Source organism: Grampus griseus (assembly GCF_964374135.1).
Source record: "Grampus griseus genome assembly, chromosome: 14".
Lineage (NCBI taxonomy): Eukaryota > Metazoa > Chordata > Mammalia > Artiodactyla > Delphinidae > Grampus > Grampus griseus.
The window spans coordinates 41,080,764-41,099,094 of record NC_139008.1 but is presented as its reverse complement, the minus strand read 5'-3'; the positions used below and the strand labels follow the sequence as shown (position 1 = coordinate 41,099,094).

The window sequence follows — 18,331 nt, the reverse complement described above, 5'->3', positions numbered from 1 at the left end:
TCATGTACAGAAAGTTGTAGAACAAGCACAAACTCAGCTATGGTAATAGAACTCAGAAGAGTGGTTGTGTTGGGGTGGGCTGGGCTGGGGATTTCCTGAAAAGGGACATGAGGAAACTTCCTGGAATGATGGTATGTCTTATACCTTGGTGGAAGCTGGGCACGGGAGTTTGCATATGTCATCACTCACTGGTGGTACACTTAAGGCTTGTAAACTTCACTGTGTATAAATGTTACCCAAAAAGAGGGGTGAATAAATCATAAACTCTACTTAATGACACACGTGCTAAACCTATGTGAGACGGCGTGTATCTATTTCTGCAAATTACTTCAAAATTCACTAAAATAGGATGGGTTCATGGATGGATACAGGGGTGGAGAAATGAACAAACATGATAAAGCCGGTAGAGTGAAATGCAAATTATAGAACTTAGGTGCTGAGTCTGTGGGTGTTCGCTGTAAAATTCTTTCAATTTCTCTGTATGTTTGCAAATTTTCATAATAAAATGCTGGAATGAGGGAAAAAACTACCTAAAGGCAAGATTCTTGAGACTGGATGGGGAGAGAAAGGATGCAAAATTTTAACAACAGATGACACTGTGGCGTTGAAAAGACAATAATTCTAGATTCATAACAGCTACTGCTGAGAGACTGTGTACACTTGGGAACCGCTAAGCAGATCCACCAGGCACCACATTATTTGTCCTGGGCCCCATAAAAGGAAACATCCTTCTGTGAGCCACAAACACACAATGATTCCTGCAAAGAGGCCAAGGTTCTGCGTGAAACTAGTGTCAATGATAAAAAACACCTGGCAGAAGGATGGATCCTGCTGTGTGACATCTTTCCTTCCTTTAAATTCAGTATTAAATTATAATTTAACTTAATGAATTGGTCTGGTATTTGTGGTTAAATGGTGCAGGCAGTAGGGAAACTTTATGTTTGTGGAATATGGAAGGACAGTCTCCCATGGGACACAGATCACCTTGTTTTGGATGAGCTGACTTAAGGCTTGTCCAAAGGGCAAACCCACCACGGTGAAAGGGGAGAGAAATGAACACAGAACAAGCCCAGCTGATTTCCCACCTTCTCACCGCCCTTTATTTCTTCTTCCTCTATCCGCTGATATCCACTCTGCACACCCAACCTTGCATACTCAGTCTTAAGACCCAAATTCCCATCACTGGTGACTTTTCTATGGATTTTCCCAGGGCAGTCAACAAGATTACAGAATAAGTGGAATTCCCATTCCCCAAGAAAGGTGCCCTGGGACGCAGAGGCTGATGCTAACAGGCTGTTCATGTGCCCAACATGTATGCTTTAAAAATTAAGAATATTTTTACTTTCCACCTAGGTATTACAATATTAGTACAGGCCAGATTGACTTTACTCTCCTCCTAGAGGAGAAGTGTCCATGCCCTGATCAGTGCCTGAGTAATAATCACATCCTCCTATGCATGACTAACTGAGGCCCTGAGCCCATGGTGGGTGCTCCAGAAACGCGCATCCGTTCACAGTTGGGTATTTGCTTTGTGCTAAGCTCTTCACACACTTTATTCCATTGACTCTCCATGGCAACCCTTTCTGTTTGTGCCATGAATTATCCCCACTTCGCAGGGGAGGAAGCCCAGGCTTGGAGAAGTTAAATGACTGGTCCAGGGCCCCACAGCCCATGGATGTCAAAGCAGGACTCCTCTCCGGGTCTGTAGGATCCTGGACCACATCCCTAACTCCACCCAGAGGTACTTGATGCTTACAGAACGTGGGTATCCCTTACATTCTGGTTCTCACAATGACGCTGAGGCAGGGTGGGTACTCTGAGTGCCTATTTAGTGACCTTAGACCCCCTCCCCATACTCCTGCCAGCGTGGCCTGACCCACTGGTCTGCAGCCTGTTCTCCTCCCTTCCTCAGCCCAGCGTCCCCGACCCCAGTGGCATGAGCCCTGAGATCCCGCTGCAGGCTCAGGGCTGAGGTGCAAGGTCTTGGCCAGGATGGACAAGCCACTGGGCTGGGCTCACATCCACTTCGTTCTGAGTAAGCTTCTAAAAAAGGCTGCTAATCTTTAATTCAGGGATTTTCTTGTTCTATGACAGAAATTTCAGCCACACTAATGGTTTCACACTATATCAGGAACCTCAGAAGCGCCAGTATGATAACCCAGACGTGGACTCATTTAACCTTCCTCTCCAAGGTGGGAAGGGAACCTTGTCATCCCAGGCCAGTCCCGGGGGATGCAAACTGTTGGGTGGCCATGGGAGCCCCTGGTGGAGGAAGAAACAGGCTACTGCCTGATGCCCAAGTGTGCGGTCAGTGGGAACCATACTCAGCAGGTTAACTCGGACACACCCTCCCCCATCCCTTGGCCACACTGCCGGTTGTTCCTGGGAGCTTGTTTAAAAAGTCTGAGGCCTGGGAGGCTGCTGGGAGCCTCTGGGGAGAGAGGCTGGGCCCTCCCCGGGCCACCTCCTACCCCAAAGCTCCCAGAGGCCATCCCAGGCCTGAGGGTATCCAGATCTGGATGGGAGGGCCGCAGGGAGAGGCAGTCTGTGCCCCGAGGCCCTGCCCTCAGGCCCATGGTTGCCTGTGGGTCAGCCCTACCCCTGGGTCAGCCCCTGCTAAGGAGGGAGGGAGCTGGGGAGGCTCCGGGTGAGGAAGGCAAGGTCAGAGCCACTTAAGGACCAGGCAGAGACATTCCCTCCTGACGCTCATAGACACACATTTTATTTTATTTTATTTCTTTTGAATTTTATTTTATTTATTTTTTATACAGCAGGTTCTTATTAGTTATCTATTTTATACATATTAGTGTATATATGTCAATCCCAATCTCCCACTTCATCCCACCACCACCACCACCCCTCCACTTTCCCCCCTCGGTGTCCATACATTCGTTCTCTACATCCATCTAGTTCTGCCTTGCAAACCGGTTCATCTGTACCATTTTTCTAGATTCCACATATATGCATTAATATACAATATTTGTTTTTCTCTTTCTGACTTACTTCACTCTGTATGACAGTCTCTAGGTCCATCCACATCTCTACAAATGACCCAGTTTCATTCCTTTTTATGACAGAGTAATATTCCATTGTATATATGTACCACATCTTCTTTATCCATTCATCTGTTGATGGGCATTTAGGTTGCTTCCCTGACCTGGCTATTGTAAATAGTGCTGCAGTGAACATTGGGGTGCATGTGTCTTTTTGAATTATGGTTTTCTCTGGGTATATGCCCAGTGGTGGGATTGCTGGGTCATATGGTATTTCTATTTTTAGTTTTTTAAGGAACCTCCATACTGTTCTCCATAGTAGCTGTATCAATTTACATTCCCACCAACAGTGCAAGAGGGTTCCCTTTTTCTCCGCACCCTCTCCAGCATTTGTTGTTTGTAGATTTTCTGATGATGCCCATTCTAACTGGTGTGAGGTGATACCTCATTGTAGTTTTGATTTGCATTTCTCTAATAATTAGTGATGTTGAGCAGCTTTTCATGTGCCTCTTGCCCATCTGTATGTCTTCTTTGGAAAAATGTCTATTTAGGTGTTCTGCCCATTTTTGGATTGGGTTGTTTGCTTTCTTAATATTGAGCTGCATGAGCTGTTTATATATTTTGGAGATTAATCCTTTGTCCGTTGATTCATTTGCAAACATATTCTCCCATTCTGAGGGTTGTCTTTTCATCTTGTTTATAGTTCCTTTGCTTTCCAATGCTTTTAAGTTTCATTAGGTCCCATTTAGTTATTTTTGGTTTTATTTCCATTACTCTAGGAGGTGGGTCAAAGAGTGATTTATGTCAAAGAGCGTTCTTCCTATGTTTTCCTCTAAGAGTTTTATAGTGTCTGGTCTTACATTTATGTCTTTAATCCATTTGGAGTTTATCTTTATGTATAGTGTTAGGGAGTTCTCTAATTTCATTCTTTTACATGTAGCTGTCCAGTTTTCCCAGCACCACTTATTGAAGAGACTGTCTTTTCTCCATTGTATATCCTTGCCTCCTTTGTCATAGATTAGTTGACCATAGGTGCGTGGGTTTATCTCTGGGCGTTCTATCCTGTTCCATTGATCTATATTTCTGTTTTTGTGCCAGTACCATATTGTCTTGATTACTGTAGTTTTATAGTATAGTCTGAAGTCAGGGTGTGACTCCTCCAGCTCCACTGTTTTCCCTCAAGGTTGCTTTGGCTATTCTTTTGTGTCTCCATACAAATTTTAAGATTTTTTCTTCTAGTTCTGTAAAAAATGTCATTGGTAATTTGAAAGGGATTGCACTGAATCTGTAGATTGCTTGGGGTAGTATAGTCATTTTCACAATATTGATTCTTCCAATCCAAGAATATGGTATATCTCTCCATCTGTTTGTGTCATCTTTGATTTCTTTCAACAGTGTCTTAAAGTTTTCTGAGTTACAGGTCTTTTACCTCCTTAGGTAGGTTTATTCCTAGGTATTTTATTCTTTTTTTTGCAATGGTGAATGGGATTATTTCCTTAATTTCTCTTTCTGATCTTTCGTCGTTAGTGTATAGGAATGCAAGAGATTTCTGTGCATTAATTTTGTATCCTGAAACTTTACCAAATTCACTGATTAGCTCTAGTAGTTTTCTGGTGACATCTTTAGGATTCTCTATATATAGTATCATGTCATCTGCAAACAGTGACAGTTTTACTTCTTCTTTTCCAATTTGTATTCCTTCTATTTTTCTCCTCTGATTGCCGTGGCTAGGACTTCCAAAACTATGTTGAATAATAGTGGTGAGAGTGGACATCCTTGTCTTGCTCTGGATCTTAGAGGAAATGCTTTCCGTTTTCACCATTGAGAATGATGTTTGCTGTGGGTTTGTTGTATATGGCCTTTATTCTGTTGAGGTAGGTTCCCCCTGTGCCCACTTTCTGGAGAGTTTTTATCATAAACGGGTGTTGAATTTTGTCAAAAGCTTTTTCTGCATCTATCAAAATGATCATATGGCTTTTATCCTTCAATTTGTTAATATGGTGTATCACACTGATTGATTTGCGCATACTGAAGAATCCTTGCTTCCCTGGATGTATGATCCTTTTACTGTGTTGCTGGATTCTGTTTGCTAGTATTTTGTTGCGGATTTTTGCATCTATATTCATCAGTGATATAGGTCTGTAATTTTCTTTTTTTATAGTATCTCTGTCTGGTTTTGGTATCAGGGTGATGGTGACCTCGTAGAATGAGTTTGGGAGTGTTCCTTCCTCTGCAATTTTTTGGAAGAGTTTGAGAAGGACGGGTGTTAGCTCTTCTGTAAATGTTTGATAGAATTCACCTGTGAAGCCATCTGGTCCTGGACTTCTGTTTGTTGGAAGATTTTTAATCACCGTTTCCATTTCATTACTTGCGATGGTCTGTTCATATTTTCTATTTCTTCCTGGTTCAGTCTTGGAAGGTTATACCTTTCTAAGAATTTGTCAGTTTCTTCCAGGTTGTCCACTTTATTGGCATAGAGTTGCTTGTAGTAGTCTCTTAGGATGCTTTGTATTTCTGCAGTGTCCGTTGTAACTTCTCCTTTTTCATTTCTAATTTTATGGATTTGAGTCCTCTCCCTCTTTTTCTTGATGAGCCTGGCTAAAGGTTTATCAATTTTGTTTATCTTCTCAAAGAACCAGGTTTTAGTTTTATTGATCTGTGCTATTGTTTTCTTTGTTTCTATTTCATTTATTTCTGCTCTGACCTTTATGATTTCTTTCCTTCTACTAACTTTGGGTTTTGTTTGTTCTTCTTTCTCTAGTTCCTTTAGGTGTAAGGTTAGATTGTTTCTTTGAGATTTTTCTTGTTTCTTGAGGTAGGATTGTGTTGCTATAAACTTCTCTCTTAGAACACACATTTTAAAACACTGCCAAGTAAACCTCCACCCTGGTGTTTCTCAGGGGAAGATCTCTTAGAAAACCCAGGGACCCCCGAGATGGAGTCTCCTAATGAATGACTATCCGTGTGACTCACGAGAACTGCTGAACGGGTGAGGAGCCCCCACAAGACAGGCCTGGCGCCTTAAATGCGGCAGACACCCTCCGTCTGTTTGTTTGTTTGTTAGTTAGTTTGTTTGTTGAGGGGCAGGAGGAGATGAGGCCCAGCTCCCCTCCCCTCGGCCAGACTCCCAGGGCCGGCTGACCAGAGCTGTCCAGGGCACGCAGGGGGCCTCAGGCCGTGCTCTCAGCCTCAGCTGCACCCTGGCATCCCTGGCAGCTTTCCAACCACCGATGCCTGGCTCCCAGTCCCAGAAACTCGGGTTTCCTTGGCCTGGGGTGGGGCCTGGACTGAAGTCTCCTCAAGGTTCCTCACGACGCAGTGCACATGCCACGCCACAGGAGCCTAGGAAATCCGGATGGCCGGGCCCCCTCCCCAGAGGTTCTGACCTGCAGGGCTCAGGTGGCGCCCGGGAAGGGGCATTTCTGACAAGCTCCCAGGGCTGCTGCTGGCACTGGTCTGCCCCACCGTGAGAACCGCTGCCCTCAGGCAGCTGAGAGCACTCAGGTGAGGACAGAGTGGTGCCCTCCTGGGGACCCCCAGACGCAGATGTGACTTCAGGCTGACTCCGCTCACAAAAAGGCGAGGGGACACAGCCCAGCCTTGGGGCAAGAGGTCAGAAAAGGCAGGAAATGCAAATGCTGGTCCTCGCTCTGCTGCCAGCCAGAGGTGGACCCTAGAGACGCCCCTTCACGCCTCTAGACCTCGGTCCTGGCCTCATCAGTGAAACGAGATTACCTGTGGAACAAGATAAGTTCCAAATGCATAATTCAAGGAAAGAGCCCCCAGTCAGCCCAGGCATGGTGCTGCTGCAGAAGCAGTTCAGGAGTGGGGACCAGGCAAGAATGAACCCCAGAGGGCTGGAGACGCACCCAGGGCCACATGTGCTCCTTGGCCACAAAGGAAGAAGTGGCCATTGCTGCCACAGACCACAAGGGTGCAGCCGAGGAGAGCTGTGGGGCCAGGAGCTGGCTGGTGCTTGAGCCGACCCCACGGCGGGTGTCCCCAGCACCCCCCATTCCATTGCCTGCGGCCTCCACACACAGGTGTGCTCACTGTCACCACGTGCTCACCTGCGGCCGACCCTGCACGAATGCGTCACCCTCTGACCCAAGGGGAAGCAATTCCAAGGTGCAAGGAAGATTGGACAGGTGGTCTGGACACCCCAGACACTCTGGAACAAGGAGTTAGTCCAGATCAGGGGTTTTCAAGCATTTTTAGAGGATGAACATCCATTCTTCTCTTAAACAAGACCCCCAAGGATCCTTCTGGTAACAAAGATGACGGAGCCACGATTTATTGAGCACCTACTAGGACTGAGGTTTTGCTGTTTTACGAAACCTATGTCACTTCATGCGCGGGCATCTTAATCTGCATTTTACAGATGGCGGAAATGAGGTTCAAAGAATTTAGGAAACTCACCTGGCATCACATAGGTCGAAAGTGACAAAACTGAGATTTACGATTTACTCTGGAACCCAAGCTCTTTCCACATTACCGCCAATGACTTCACGCATTCTCAAACACTCACTGTTTTTCCTAGGCTCCTTGCATTTACAAAGAAAAGATGCAATTTGCAAACAGACACAACTGGGACAATTTCTACCTGACTTGTGATCCTCTCAAGGTGAAAAGAGAATCGAATTGTGTCACCTAACCAGGTGAGAATCATGAAGCTTAAACCAAGAGCTAGGCCAGCCTCAGAAGATGTAAGTTTGGGTTACGATTTCTCTATACGGGGGTATACTGCTTTTGAAATAAGATAGGCATAAAGGAGAATTGAGAGGTTTGTTTTTTCAATAAGAAACAAGTCTGGGGGAAAAAACTGCTTTCTCTTCTTCCAGGGCACTGGGCTAAAATCCATGTGCCAGGCTCCCTTACAGTTAGAAATGGTCATGGACTGAGTCGTGACCAATGGAATGTGAGCGGGAGGGAGGGTCTGGTCCATAAAACTCAGCTATGCACAGCCCTCCTGGTTCTTTCCCCTTAAAGCAGCGAAGTGTGAGGACAGGGAGCCTCAAAATGGAAGGTTCCAGAGTCCATGGACCACCTCTAGCAACAAGGCCACCCACAGACCAGAACTTCACATAAGAAAGAAAGAAACTTCTTTTATATTACCCCAAGGTCTGCAGGACTTATTTGTTACAGCAGCTACGACAACCTAATCCAGTAAAGAATGTGACACAGATTAAAAAGCAGATCTCAATGAGTTTCTAAGATGTTCCACTTAAGAATGTCAACAGCAATTATTTGAATCATTATGAAAATTATAACTGCAGAGAGAAGTTAGTGAAAGTTATATGAGCTAGTACAATAAAGTAAACACTTTAAAACTTAAAAAACAAAATCTTCGTTGTTTCCTGGGTTCAAACCCAGGGATAAAACACGGAGGTGACTGAAAATTGTCATTCCTAATATTCTGGAAATATTTGATTAAATCAAATATAGTATTAAAATTAACTTCACCTATTTCTTTTCAAGTATATAATGTAGCTACTAGGAATTTTAAAATTACATCTGTAGCTTGCATTATATTTCTACAGGACCGTGTTCCTCTAGATCATGCAAAGGTCATATTTTCTAGATGATTATTTTGACATGCATTGATTATCCACAGGGGACAGTTGGGGGTCATTTATGCACTCTGGGTCTCATTTTGTTCATGCAAAAGGTGAGCGATTTGGACCTTTAGTGCTCTGTAGATTGGTCATGCCCAGCCCCGTGGTATTAAACCAGCTGACCCTGATGTTATGGTTTAAACTCGAGAACAGCAGGATCCCAACCCTGCCTTTGTTCACAACCTGGACCTGGACCAGCCTGCACGTGCTTGCCACTCCGAGCCTGGCCTCCAGGCTCTGCTCATGGTCCACACCTACCCTTGGACTCACCCCGTATTGCTTCTCTCATCCCCACCTCTGACTTTCCTCCTCTAGGACGCTCACATGTGACTCTTAGATTGTGTGGTTTCTGGCCACTCTGGTAAACAACCACCTGATCCAGTAAACATTCCTGCACAGCCCCGTGGGGCGAGTGCCCACCAGCCTCTCTGTCCTGCAGCAAAGGCTCAGGGTGGCTTCCCCACCCCCAGAGACCTCAAACCCTACAAGCCAGGCAGAGGGAGAGAGCCGAGCACTTTATCAGAAGAAAACGAAAACAGAAACAGACTTACAGATCTCGAAAACAAACTTATGGTTACCAAAGGGGAAACATGGGGGAGGGATAAATCAGGGGTATGGGGTTAACATACACACACTACTAAATATAAAATAGACAACCAAAGAGGATCTACTCTATAGCACAGGGAACTATACTCAATATTCTGTGATAACCTATATGAGAAAAGAATCTGAAAAAGAATGAATATATGTATATGTATAAGTGAATCACTTTGCTGTACACCTGAAACTAACACAATGTTGTAAATCAACTATACTCGAATAAAATTTTAAAAAAAAGAAAGAAAGAAAATACAGTGATCTCAGAGCGAAGCCCACGCCAAAGGCTATCATTTTTTTTTTTTTTTTTTTTTTTTGCGTTATGTGGGCCTCTCACTGTCGTGGCCTCTCTCGTTGCGGAGCACAGGCTCCGGACATGCTGGCTCAGCGGCCATGGCTTATGGGCCCAGCCGCTCTGCGGCATGTGGGATCCTCCCGGACCAGGGCACGAACCCGTGTCCCCTGCATCGGCAGGTGGACTCTCAACCACTGCGCCACCAGGGAAGCCCCAAAGGCTATCATTTTAAATAGCTTCCTTCTTCCCAAGTTTCTTTGAAAGAGGCACTCTGAGGAAAAGATCATTTCCTTAAAATATCAAAGAACTAAGAACCAAAAGATGATAGATTTTTTTTCTGAAAACAGACTGAAAAGTGTAGAAAGAAAATTCTGCAGAGTGTACCAATAAATATTCCCAAGAATCCACCTCCGCTACAGTTGTGTGCCACCCTCAGTATTACATTTAGCTAACTTAATTTTCCATGGATCGAATTTATTCAAAGTTGAGTTTCTCATGATAGGTCATCTGAGTAAACAGTTTCAAATGTTATTTGCCAAAAGACAATGTTTCCAGGCTTGAGATGAAATCGCAGTGTCAGGCTAAGAAAACAACCTTAAAAATTCACAGAGGGCTGGAACGATGGCAGAAAAATTAGAGCCTGGAGCTCAGTCTTTTTCATACGGATCTAGAGGAAAAACTTACAAAGTTTCACCAAAACCATGTCTTGGAAGAGGCAAGGGAAGAATGCCATTTAAAAAAAAAAACCAAAAAAACCCAACATGTCTTTTTTTTTTTTTCTAAACATCTTTATTGGAGTATAATTGCTTTACAATGGTGTGTTAGCTTATGCTTTATAAACAAAGTGAATCAGTTATACATATACATATGTCCCCATATCTCCTCTCTCTTGCATCTCCCTCCCACCCTCCCTATGCCACTCCTCTAGGTGGTCACAAAGTACCAAGCTGATCTCCCTGTGCTATGCGGCTGCTTCCCACTAGCTACCTGTTTTACGTTTGGTAGTGTATATATGTCCATGCCACTCTCTCACTTTGTCACAGCTTACCCTTCCCCCTCCCCGTGTCCTCAAGTCCATTCTCTACGTCTGTGTCTTTATTCCTGTCCTGCCCCTAGGTTCTTCAGAACCATTTATTTATTTATTTTTATTCCATACATATGTGTTAGCATACGGTATTTGTTTTTCTCTTTCTGACTTACTTCACTCTGTATGACAGACTCTAGGTCCATCCACCTCATTACAAATTTCGTTTCTTTTTATGGTTGAGTAATGGAACCCTCTTGCACTGTTGGTGGGAATGTAAATTGATACAGCCACTATGGAGAACGGTATGGAGGTTCCTTAAAAAACTACAAATAGAACTACCATATGACCCAGCAATCCCACTACTGGGCATATACCCTGAGAAAACCATAATTCAAAAAGAGTCATGTACCACAATGTTCACTGCAGCTCTATTTACAACAGTCAGGACATGGAAGCAACCTAAGTGTCCATCAACAGATGAATGGATAGAGAAGCTGTGGCACATATATACAACGGAATATTATTCAGCCAACACGTCTTTAAAGTGGCAGCTGTCATATGAAGAGTGAGCCATCTCAAGGTTGCCACACCCACCAAAGACAGAACTGCCACTGAATAAGGCCCCTGTCCCGCAGGGCTCCTGGTTACCAAAGAGAGGGAGAGGGAGATGGGGAGGGAGAGGGGAGAAGGAGATGGAGGGGAAGGGGGAGGGGGAGGGAGATGGACAGCGAGAGGAAAGTGGATGGGGGAGAAGGATAAAACGAGGCTGACGGTAGGACATGGGATTCTGGGAACGCAAAGAAGTAATTTACCAAGGGAAGTGGAGCTGGGCATCTCGGGGGTGGAAGATTTTGTGAATTCCTATTCTTGAAATCGCCTGAAATGATTGCAGTTGTGCAACAGAAGGGACAGATGGGATAAAGCAGTCCCAGGTCTGTTTCTCAGGTGAGGAAATGAACGTCTGCGAAGCAAGCCAGCCCCATCCCCCAACCGTTCTCAGGCCCAGAACACAGGCCACCCCATCGCCAGCCTCCAAATCAACCTCACTCACACCCACGGCCTCTCCAGCCAGGGTTTCCGAGAACACAGCCTGAGAAGCCCTGTGACGTCAGAACAGCACTGGGCACGCTTTACAACCAGAGCCAAAGTAACTCCCATCTGTGACCCGGACACTGTTGCCCCCACGGCCAGCCTGGCCCCCAAACGCTCGGGTCCCCGTGGAAACGCTCAGCCTTCAGCACAGACAGAGCCCTGACACCATCCCCGTGAGCGTGCCCCGCTCGGCGACACCGTCACCAAGAGGAAAGAGGCTGTCCCGATGGTTCGCCTCCCAGCCCCACACCGGAGCCTCTGGGAGCAGAAGCCCACGCCGTCCCAGCACGGGTAACACCCACCACGGACAGGGCGCTCCGGCCTCTTCAGGGCAGCTGGGCAATGTTTTGTGGCTGGGCCTTGGCTCCCACCAGCTTGGTCCCCTCATCCTCCAGTGGGTTAGGGGTAGAGAAGATGAATCCCATTCCGTTTCAACTCAAAATCAGGATCTTCTGAGTGCGCTCAACTTTCTTCATAAAAGATCTGTTCAGTCAAGGGTAAGAAGCAGACTTCTGACAGCTTTCTGGAAAGAGCACCGAGGCAACTGGGTGACAATGTTTTGATGACGTTCTCTTTTTTTTTGGCCTCATTGCGAGGCACGTGGGATCTTAGCTCCCCCAACCAGGGATCGAACCCACACCCTCTGCACTGGAAGGTGGAGTCTTAACCACTGGACCACCGGGGACGTCCCGATGACCTGATGACGTTCTTATAGAAACAGAGGGCTCCTCAGAGGCACTGAGCTCAACAACACGGGGAGATCTTCTGTTACAAGATGGTGCTTGAGTCGCTCCACCCAGCGGGCCACTGCTCGGGCCTGGGCCGCCTGAGGACTGACCCAGACAGGCCACATCTGCCCATCCCCGAGAGGAGGGGCTGGAGGATGTATTTAGTTCCTTGATGCTCATGTGATGGAGGGACGGGTGCCCCCAGCAGACAGTGGGAAATTCGGGAGTGAGGTCCCACTGTGGACCCTCCATCCGCAGCACCAAGCTGGGTACACACACCTGATGACGTCACTCCCAACCCTCACAGCAGCTGCGAAAGGTCAGAATGATCATCTCCATCTCACAGAGAAGCACACAAAGGCTCAGAGAGTCTGACTATCTTGCCCTCAGCTTCTCAGCCAAGATTCAAACCCAGGTGAGTGCGACCCCAAGACCCAGGTAAGAGACGGGCTCTCGGATTTACATATCCACTGTATGTCCTCAAGATGTTTGCAACTGAGCTGGAAAGACAGGAGATACGTTCAAAGACAAATGGACATTCTAGACCAGCCTGTCCAATGGACCTTTCTGCAATGGCGGAAATGTTCTATGTCCTGTGCTGTCCAGGAACCACACACAGCCACCGGCTAATTTGATGTGTGGCTAGGGCAACGGAGAATCTGAATTTTTAATTGTATTTCATTTAAATTAATTTGAACTTAAGGGGCCACTGAATGTCCATATCGGACAGCGTAGTTACAGATACTTTCTACCAAAAACATTCAGAAAACAGAACGGTCACAGCAGACTTCATGCAGGACAGAGGCTCCAGGCAGGCCCTTGATGTGCTAGGATTTGAACAGGACCCTTGTCTCAGGCATGATCATCTTCCCTGTAGAATCTGGTTTGGAGTCAAGGACCCCAGAAATCAAGCCCAGTGCCCGTGGTCATGGTCCACAGATGAGGAAAGCAAGGACGCTCCTCCCGCGTCCTTGTTCTTCTTGGAACTGCCTTACGCGGCAGCATGAGGAACTCTCGTTCGCCCCCCGCCACTGTCCTCCTGGAGGCTTTCCTCTCCTCCTTGCCCTGTGCCCTCCCTGCCAACACCAGTAGGTGCTGGGCTCGAGCTCTCTTTAGAAACCTGGACATCTTCTGTTCTACTTGTGGGCTGAGTCACTGCTCTCCTGCGATGGCTTTCACGTGCTTTATTCTCTTACACCTGTCACTCTGAGAATGGCATGTCTTGAAACAGTAAACAGCACCACTCACAGAGAGACAGCTCCACCACCCCAACACATAGTCCCAACTACAGGAAGCAGAAGCCCTCCATCACCACTGGCCCTGTGCAGTGCTGGACCCAATCCCGAGAGCGGGGCACTGTATCTGTCTGACTCCATTCTTTCCCATACGAAGGTACACCCAAGGCGACGGCTGGGCCCCCTAGTACTGAATCTCCTGTCTCTGACATCCCAGTCACCGCCTGCCTACTAGTTGCAGAGATGTTGACAACTCTTCGGCTGTAAGACCAGATCAGCAAACAGGGTTCCCGGCACAGCAATGACCTGCCCTTCAGGCCAGGCCCCTGCATGCCCAGCTCTCAGAAGACAGGTGGCTCTGTCTGCACAGTGGGACACTTGAAACCTCTGTCCCCAGTTTTCATTTCTAGCTCACGCAGCTGCCACACGCTTCACTCACTTCCAAGAGTATTCCTCCCAAGCATTAATAACAGCCGCAGGAACCTTACATTCTCTAGCTTAAGGGATAGAGATCATGTAGCGCTGTAGGTTGTTTTTTGGCCGGGAGGGGGTCATCTCTTTTTAGTTCTTCCAACTGTGGGAAAGGGAACCTCTATCTACCTTCCTAAAAAAGCGCAGACACACAATTTCACCTTCTGTCCTCCGAGGACTAAGGTTCTTCGGGCTGCAATGAAGATGGTGTATGTCCTTCTAAGATGACACTCAAAACGAGGCCGGCCTTTGCATGTGGGATCACTGTGTGGTCGAGCTCACCACACACTTGAGACCCAAGACCCCACCAGCCAGGGAAGGAAGACCCCCCCCAAGATCTGAGAACTCCGTGTCAGGGTTGACAAAGTGGCCACAGGCCTGGTACATCCCACAGCTCGCGAGCTAAGAATGGTTTTTAAATTTTTAAAGAATTATAAAAATCTTTTAAAATATACTATAGACGCAGTAACGAGTCTGCAAAGCCAAAAATATTGCTGTCTGGCCCTTCCCGGGACAAGGTTGCTGACCCCTGGTCTAAATGAGCAGGACCTCAGCCGTCCAGAGGGTACCTGCCGTTTCCTGAGCTGAGTCCTCAACATTCCAGGTCCTCTTCATCCCCCTATGTTAGTTTTCCCTTTAAGTTCAGAAACAGATATCAAATGTTCCGAGGAAAGGCACAATAGCTATCAAACATAATAGCTGATAAACAAACGTTCACTTCTTCCAAGGAGCTCAACATCACAGGTGAGGATCTGGTTCAACACCTGTGCCTTGACTGTGACAGAAACAAGGCTCCGATTAACAACCAGCCAGAGACGATTCCAGGCATCAAAGCGAAGATGCCACAGAACGTCCTCACCCATCCTGCTGCTGACTCAGGGATCCTCTGGGCAGCCCCAGCATCCACATTTGATAACGGTATTTTGACTCACCTTCTCCCCCACTGTCCGAGGGAAAGAAAACAGAGGCAGAAACACACTTGAATTGTCCCCTGGGATCTTGCCTTTGAGTTTCTTAGACACCTGCCCCTAAATATCCTCAGAGTCTCTCTGGATTAGAACCCAAAGGACAAACACAGCATCCAGCTCTTCCTGGGCTTCCACCAGAGAGAACGGCGGCCCGGCCCGCAGCGCAAAGCCCCCAGCGCAGCCACCGTCTTACCTGGTTCAGTGCAGTTCTTGCTGCTCCGCGGCCCTGCATCTTCTGAAGTCAGCGAGTCATTCACCTGCATTAACTTCCTGCCCACGGTCCACTGTCTGTCTTGCCCAATGAGGTCCATGAAATCAAGGTCTGGGGAGAAAAAGGTCACAGCCACACATCACTAACAGCTGGGTGTCACCTGTCCCCAGGCTGGGTGCCCAGCGCCTTCAGCCATCGGCACTCAGTCCGGCCAACACCCCTTAGACCTCTCACCACCGTCGCTCACCATCCTGCCCCCACCTCCCAAGGGCTTCCTCGGCTCCTGGATCCTACTGGCTCCCACAGCGGCAGCCCTCAGCCAATGGCTGGGAGGGGGCGGTGTATAAACACCTCACGCTCCAGTGGGATGACTCTGAAGTGTGTGTTCTACCCTAGAATCCAGTTTTCCCCACTGGGATGACTCTCCAGGTGTCTACAAGGTGACTCTCCTGATAAAACGCACTTTATTGGTCGCTGTCCTTTCCTGTCTTAATTCCCTGCACCCAATAACATGCTGAGAAATGTTGAACAACCAACTCTCCAGGGGAAAAAGTCCTGGTCTTGTATCCACTGGACAACTTCCATGGTGTGAATATTCCCATCATGGCCAATTTCGAGCTACCAACGTGATCTCACTGAACGTGGACTTGGGAAAAAAGGGCACGGTTGGGTCCGCTAAGTCAGGGTGACTGGCACCTACACACCAGCATCTACTCCTTGACCAGTACTTCCCTGAACCGCCTCCCAAATACACCACCTGCCACTGACCACCTGCTCAGGATCTGCTTCTCGGGGTCACCCAGGCTAAGACACCACAACAACACGCCCAGAGCCTGGGCCAGTGCATCCCACATAACAAGATTTCAGTAAATACGAGATGAGAGCGTGAACAAGGGGAAAGTCGATCACTGAATGCGTGACTAGGGCTGAGGTCTCCGGCTGAGATGCCCATGGGGATGGACGTGCCAGGAGAAAGAACAGAGACGGAAGGGCCTGTCGGGGGAGAATATGGTGACTTCTGCTTAGGACGTGTTGGACCTGAAGTGTCTGTGGACCATCCACAGGGCAGCGTGCTGCCCGGGTAATGTGGGTGCAGACACCGCAGGGTGGATAGCTAAGCTACACAGAACATCAGGAGAATCCTAAGAAAATAGGGAAGAGTATGGCATGTGTACGGATGCAGTTTCCTAAAGAGAAGGGAATGGAAGAAGAAACCATGGGAAACTCAGCATTCCTTCAGAGCAGGTAGAGTCAAAGCATTCAGCAAAAGATCATGAAAGGAAGGAAAAGAGCAAGGGAAGTGGTGTCACAGAAGGTAAGCAGAAAGAGAATTTCAAAAAGGAAAAAGTGGCCGATGGCCTTGACTGCCGTGGACCAGTCACGTAAGACAAATGCAAAGACACAACAGAGCGGGACCTCAGAGGGTCACTGGGATGTGGAAACACCAAGCACAGATGGCTCTTTCTAGTGGCTTGGAACTCAAGAAAGATGTGACATGAGGCTTTGGCTACCTCTCGAGTGTCCAGAGTTGCTGTGGTCAGAAAATGGATCTAAGAACAAGACAAGGTTCTAATTCATGGGCCCAGCGGCCTTCGCAAAAGGCCAGAGGGTGCGCCCCACCGAGCCACACCAGCAGTGTTCTGAATTGGTCAATGAAGAGCTGAAGGTCATCATACCCTTTCCTCAATTTCCATGGGGATTTTAGTTTCCTAAATGATACCACTTTCATTTTATAACTGGAACCTCATGACAATGCTCAGGAAAGAAAGAGGGAGCCTGGGCACTGTCTCTCTGCCCACTGCTGTCTCTCTGACACCTAATCACTGCTGGCTCAGAGGAGGTACTCAGTAAGTATGTGTCAGAGTAACCATTCCCACTTCGTGGATGGATAAAGTAAAACTCATGGAAGTTTCTGGAAATCACAGTGCTTGTAGGCATCTCACCTAAAGCCAACAGGACACACAGTAACATCCGTAGCTCACAAACTGAGGTCTTCCTCAGTCAAATGGAACCTGCTCCACATGTAAAATCATCAAGTAGCTAATTACAACTTTTACACATTAGCTAGGACAGCCCCTAGGTTTATTCTCAAAAAAATGTAGAACGTGGGGCCCAACTAGAACAAGCAATAACTTAAGACTCTGAAATACAGAAACCTACATGATGGCCAGATATAGCCATAATTGTGAGGACAATCCCAAAGATATTTCAAGGTCAAAGCAAGGCATCTGTGTACTCCTGTTCACCTGAATGGTTAATTCTTAGGATTAAGGACAGCGACAAGCAGAGGAAAAAAATTGCAAAAAACTCATAAACAAGGAATAAGGTCAGTTGCCTTAAAATTCAACAGGCAGACCTAAAATGCTAATATTACACCATATTATCATAAAGGATCTAAGAGTGTGGAGAAGGACACCCCATTTGTCTCAGGTTGGGTTTCCGCAGAAGCAGCCCCTGAGGACAAGGATTTGAGCACAGGTGGTTTACATGGGGGGGTGATCTCGGGAAGCACCCGTGGTGGGACAGGGCCAGGGAGCCAGCCAGTGGAGGTGTGTTTCAAGTTTCAAGTTGCTAAAATGGGTGAACTAGCACTTGACCCCTCTGGAAATCTCTGTGGGGCCAGTGGAGACATGCAACTCAGACACCCAAGGGGTGAGGGAGCTGGGGTATTTATCCACCTGCTCTTGGTCTGCCATGAGTTGAATGTAGGCTGTTCCCAGGGGACATTAATTCCCTGGCACTTCCAACCAAAGTGGGCTCTGGTACCCAGCAAAAGGCCTTAGATAATGAGACGCAGGTGCTGAAAGTTGGACGGTGCCCACGTGCACTGAAGACATGAGGACAAAGTGACGCGGGCAGGATGCCGATGGCATCTTCCAGCCTACACGAGACCAACAGATTGGCCGTTCTGCTCTTCTTGTAATCTGGGGTAAAGAAAAGTGTTCTGTGGTGCTGCAATCCTAACATTCAGGAAGATCCCAATGTGCATTGTTTGTATAGTGGTGAGCATAGCTGCCTTCCAGGAAGATTCCAAAAATCTGCAAAGAAGCAAAAGCATCCCTTCCAGTGACTTGCAAAGTTTCTGCTTACGCCAAATTT

The 18,331-nt window shown here is 47.2% G+C and overlaps 1 protein-coding gene across 1 annotated transcript in view; it reads right to left on the bottom strand.

Annotated features, from left to right (window-relative positions):
- Positions 1-18,331, bottom strand: part of SLC24A3 (solute carrier family 24 member 3) — a gene marked incomplete at both ends in the record, with an annotated part of 460,181 nt that overhangs the window by 379,651 nt on the left and 62,199 nt on the right. The window contains one exon of the mRNA XM_082669843.1: positions 15,215-15,343. Within this exon, the coding sequence (XP_082525969.1) occupies positions 15,215-15,343 (129 nt within the window). The remainder of the gene's footprint in view (positions 1-15,214; positions 15,344-18,331) is intronic.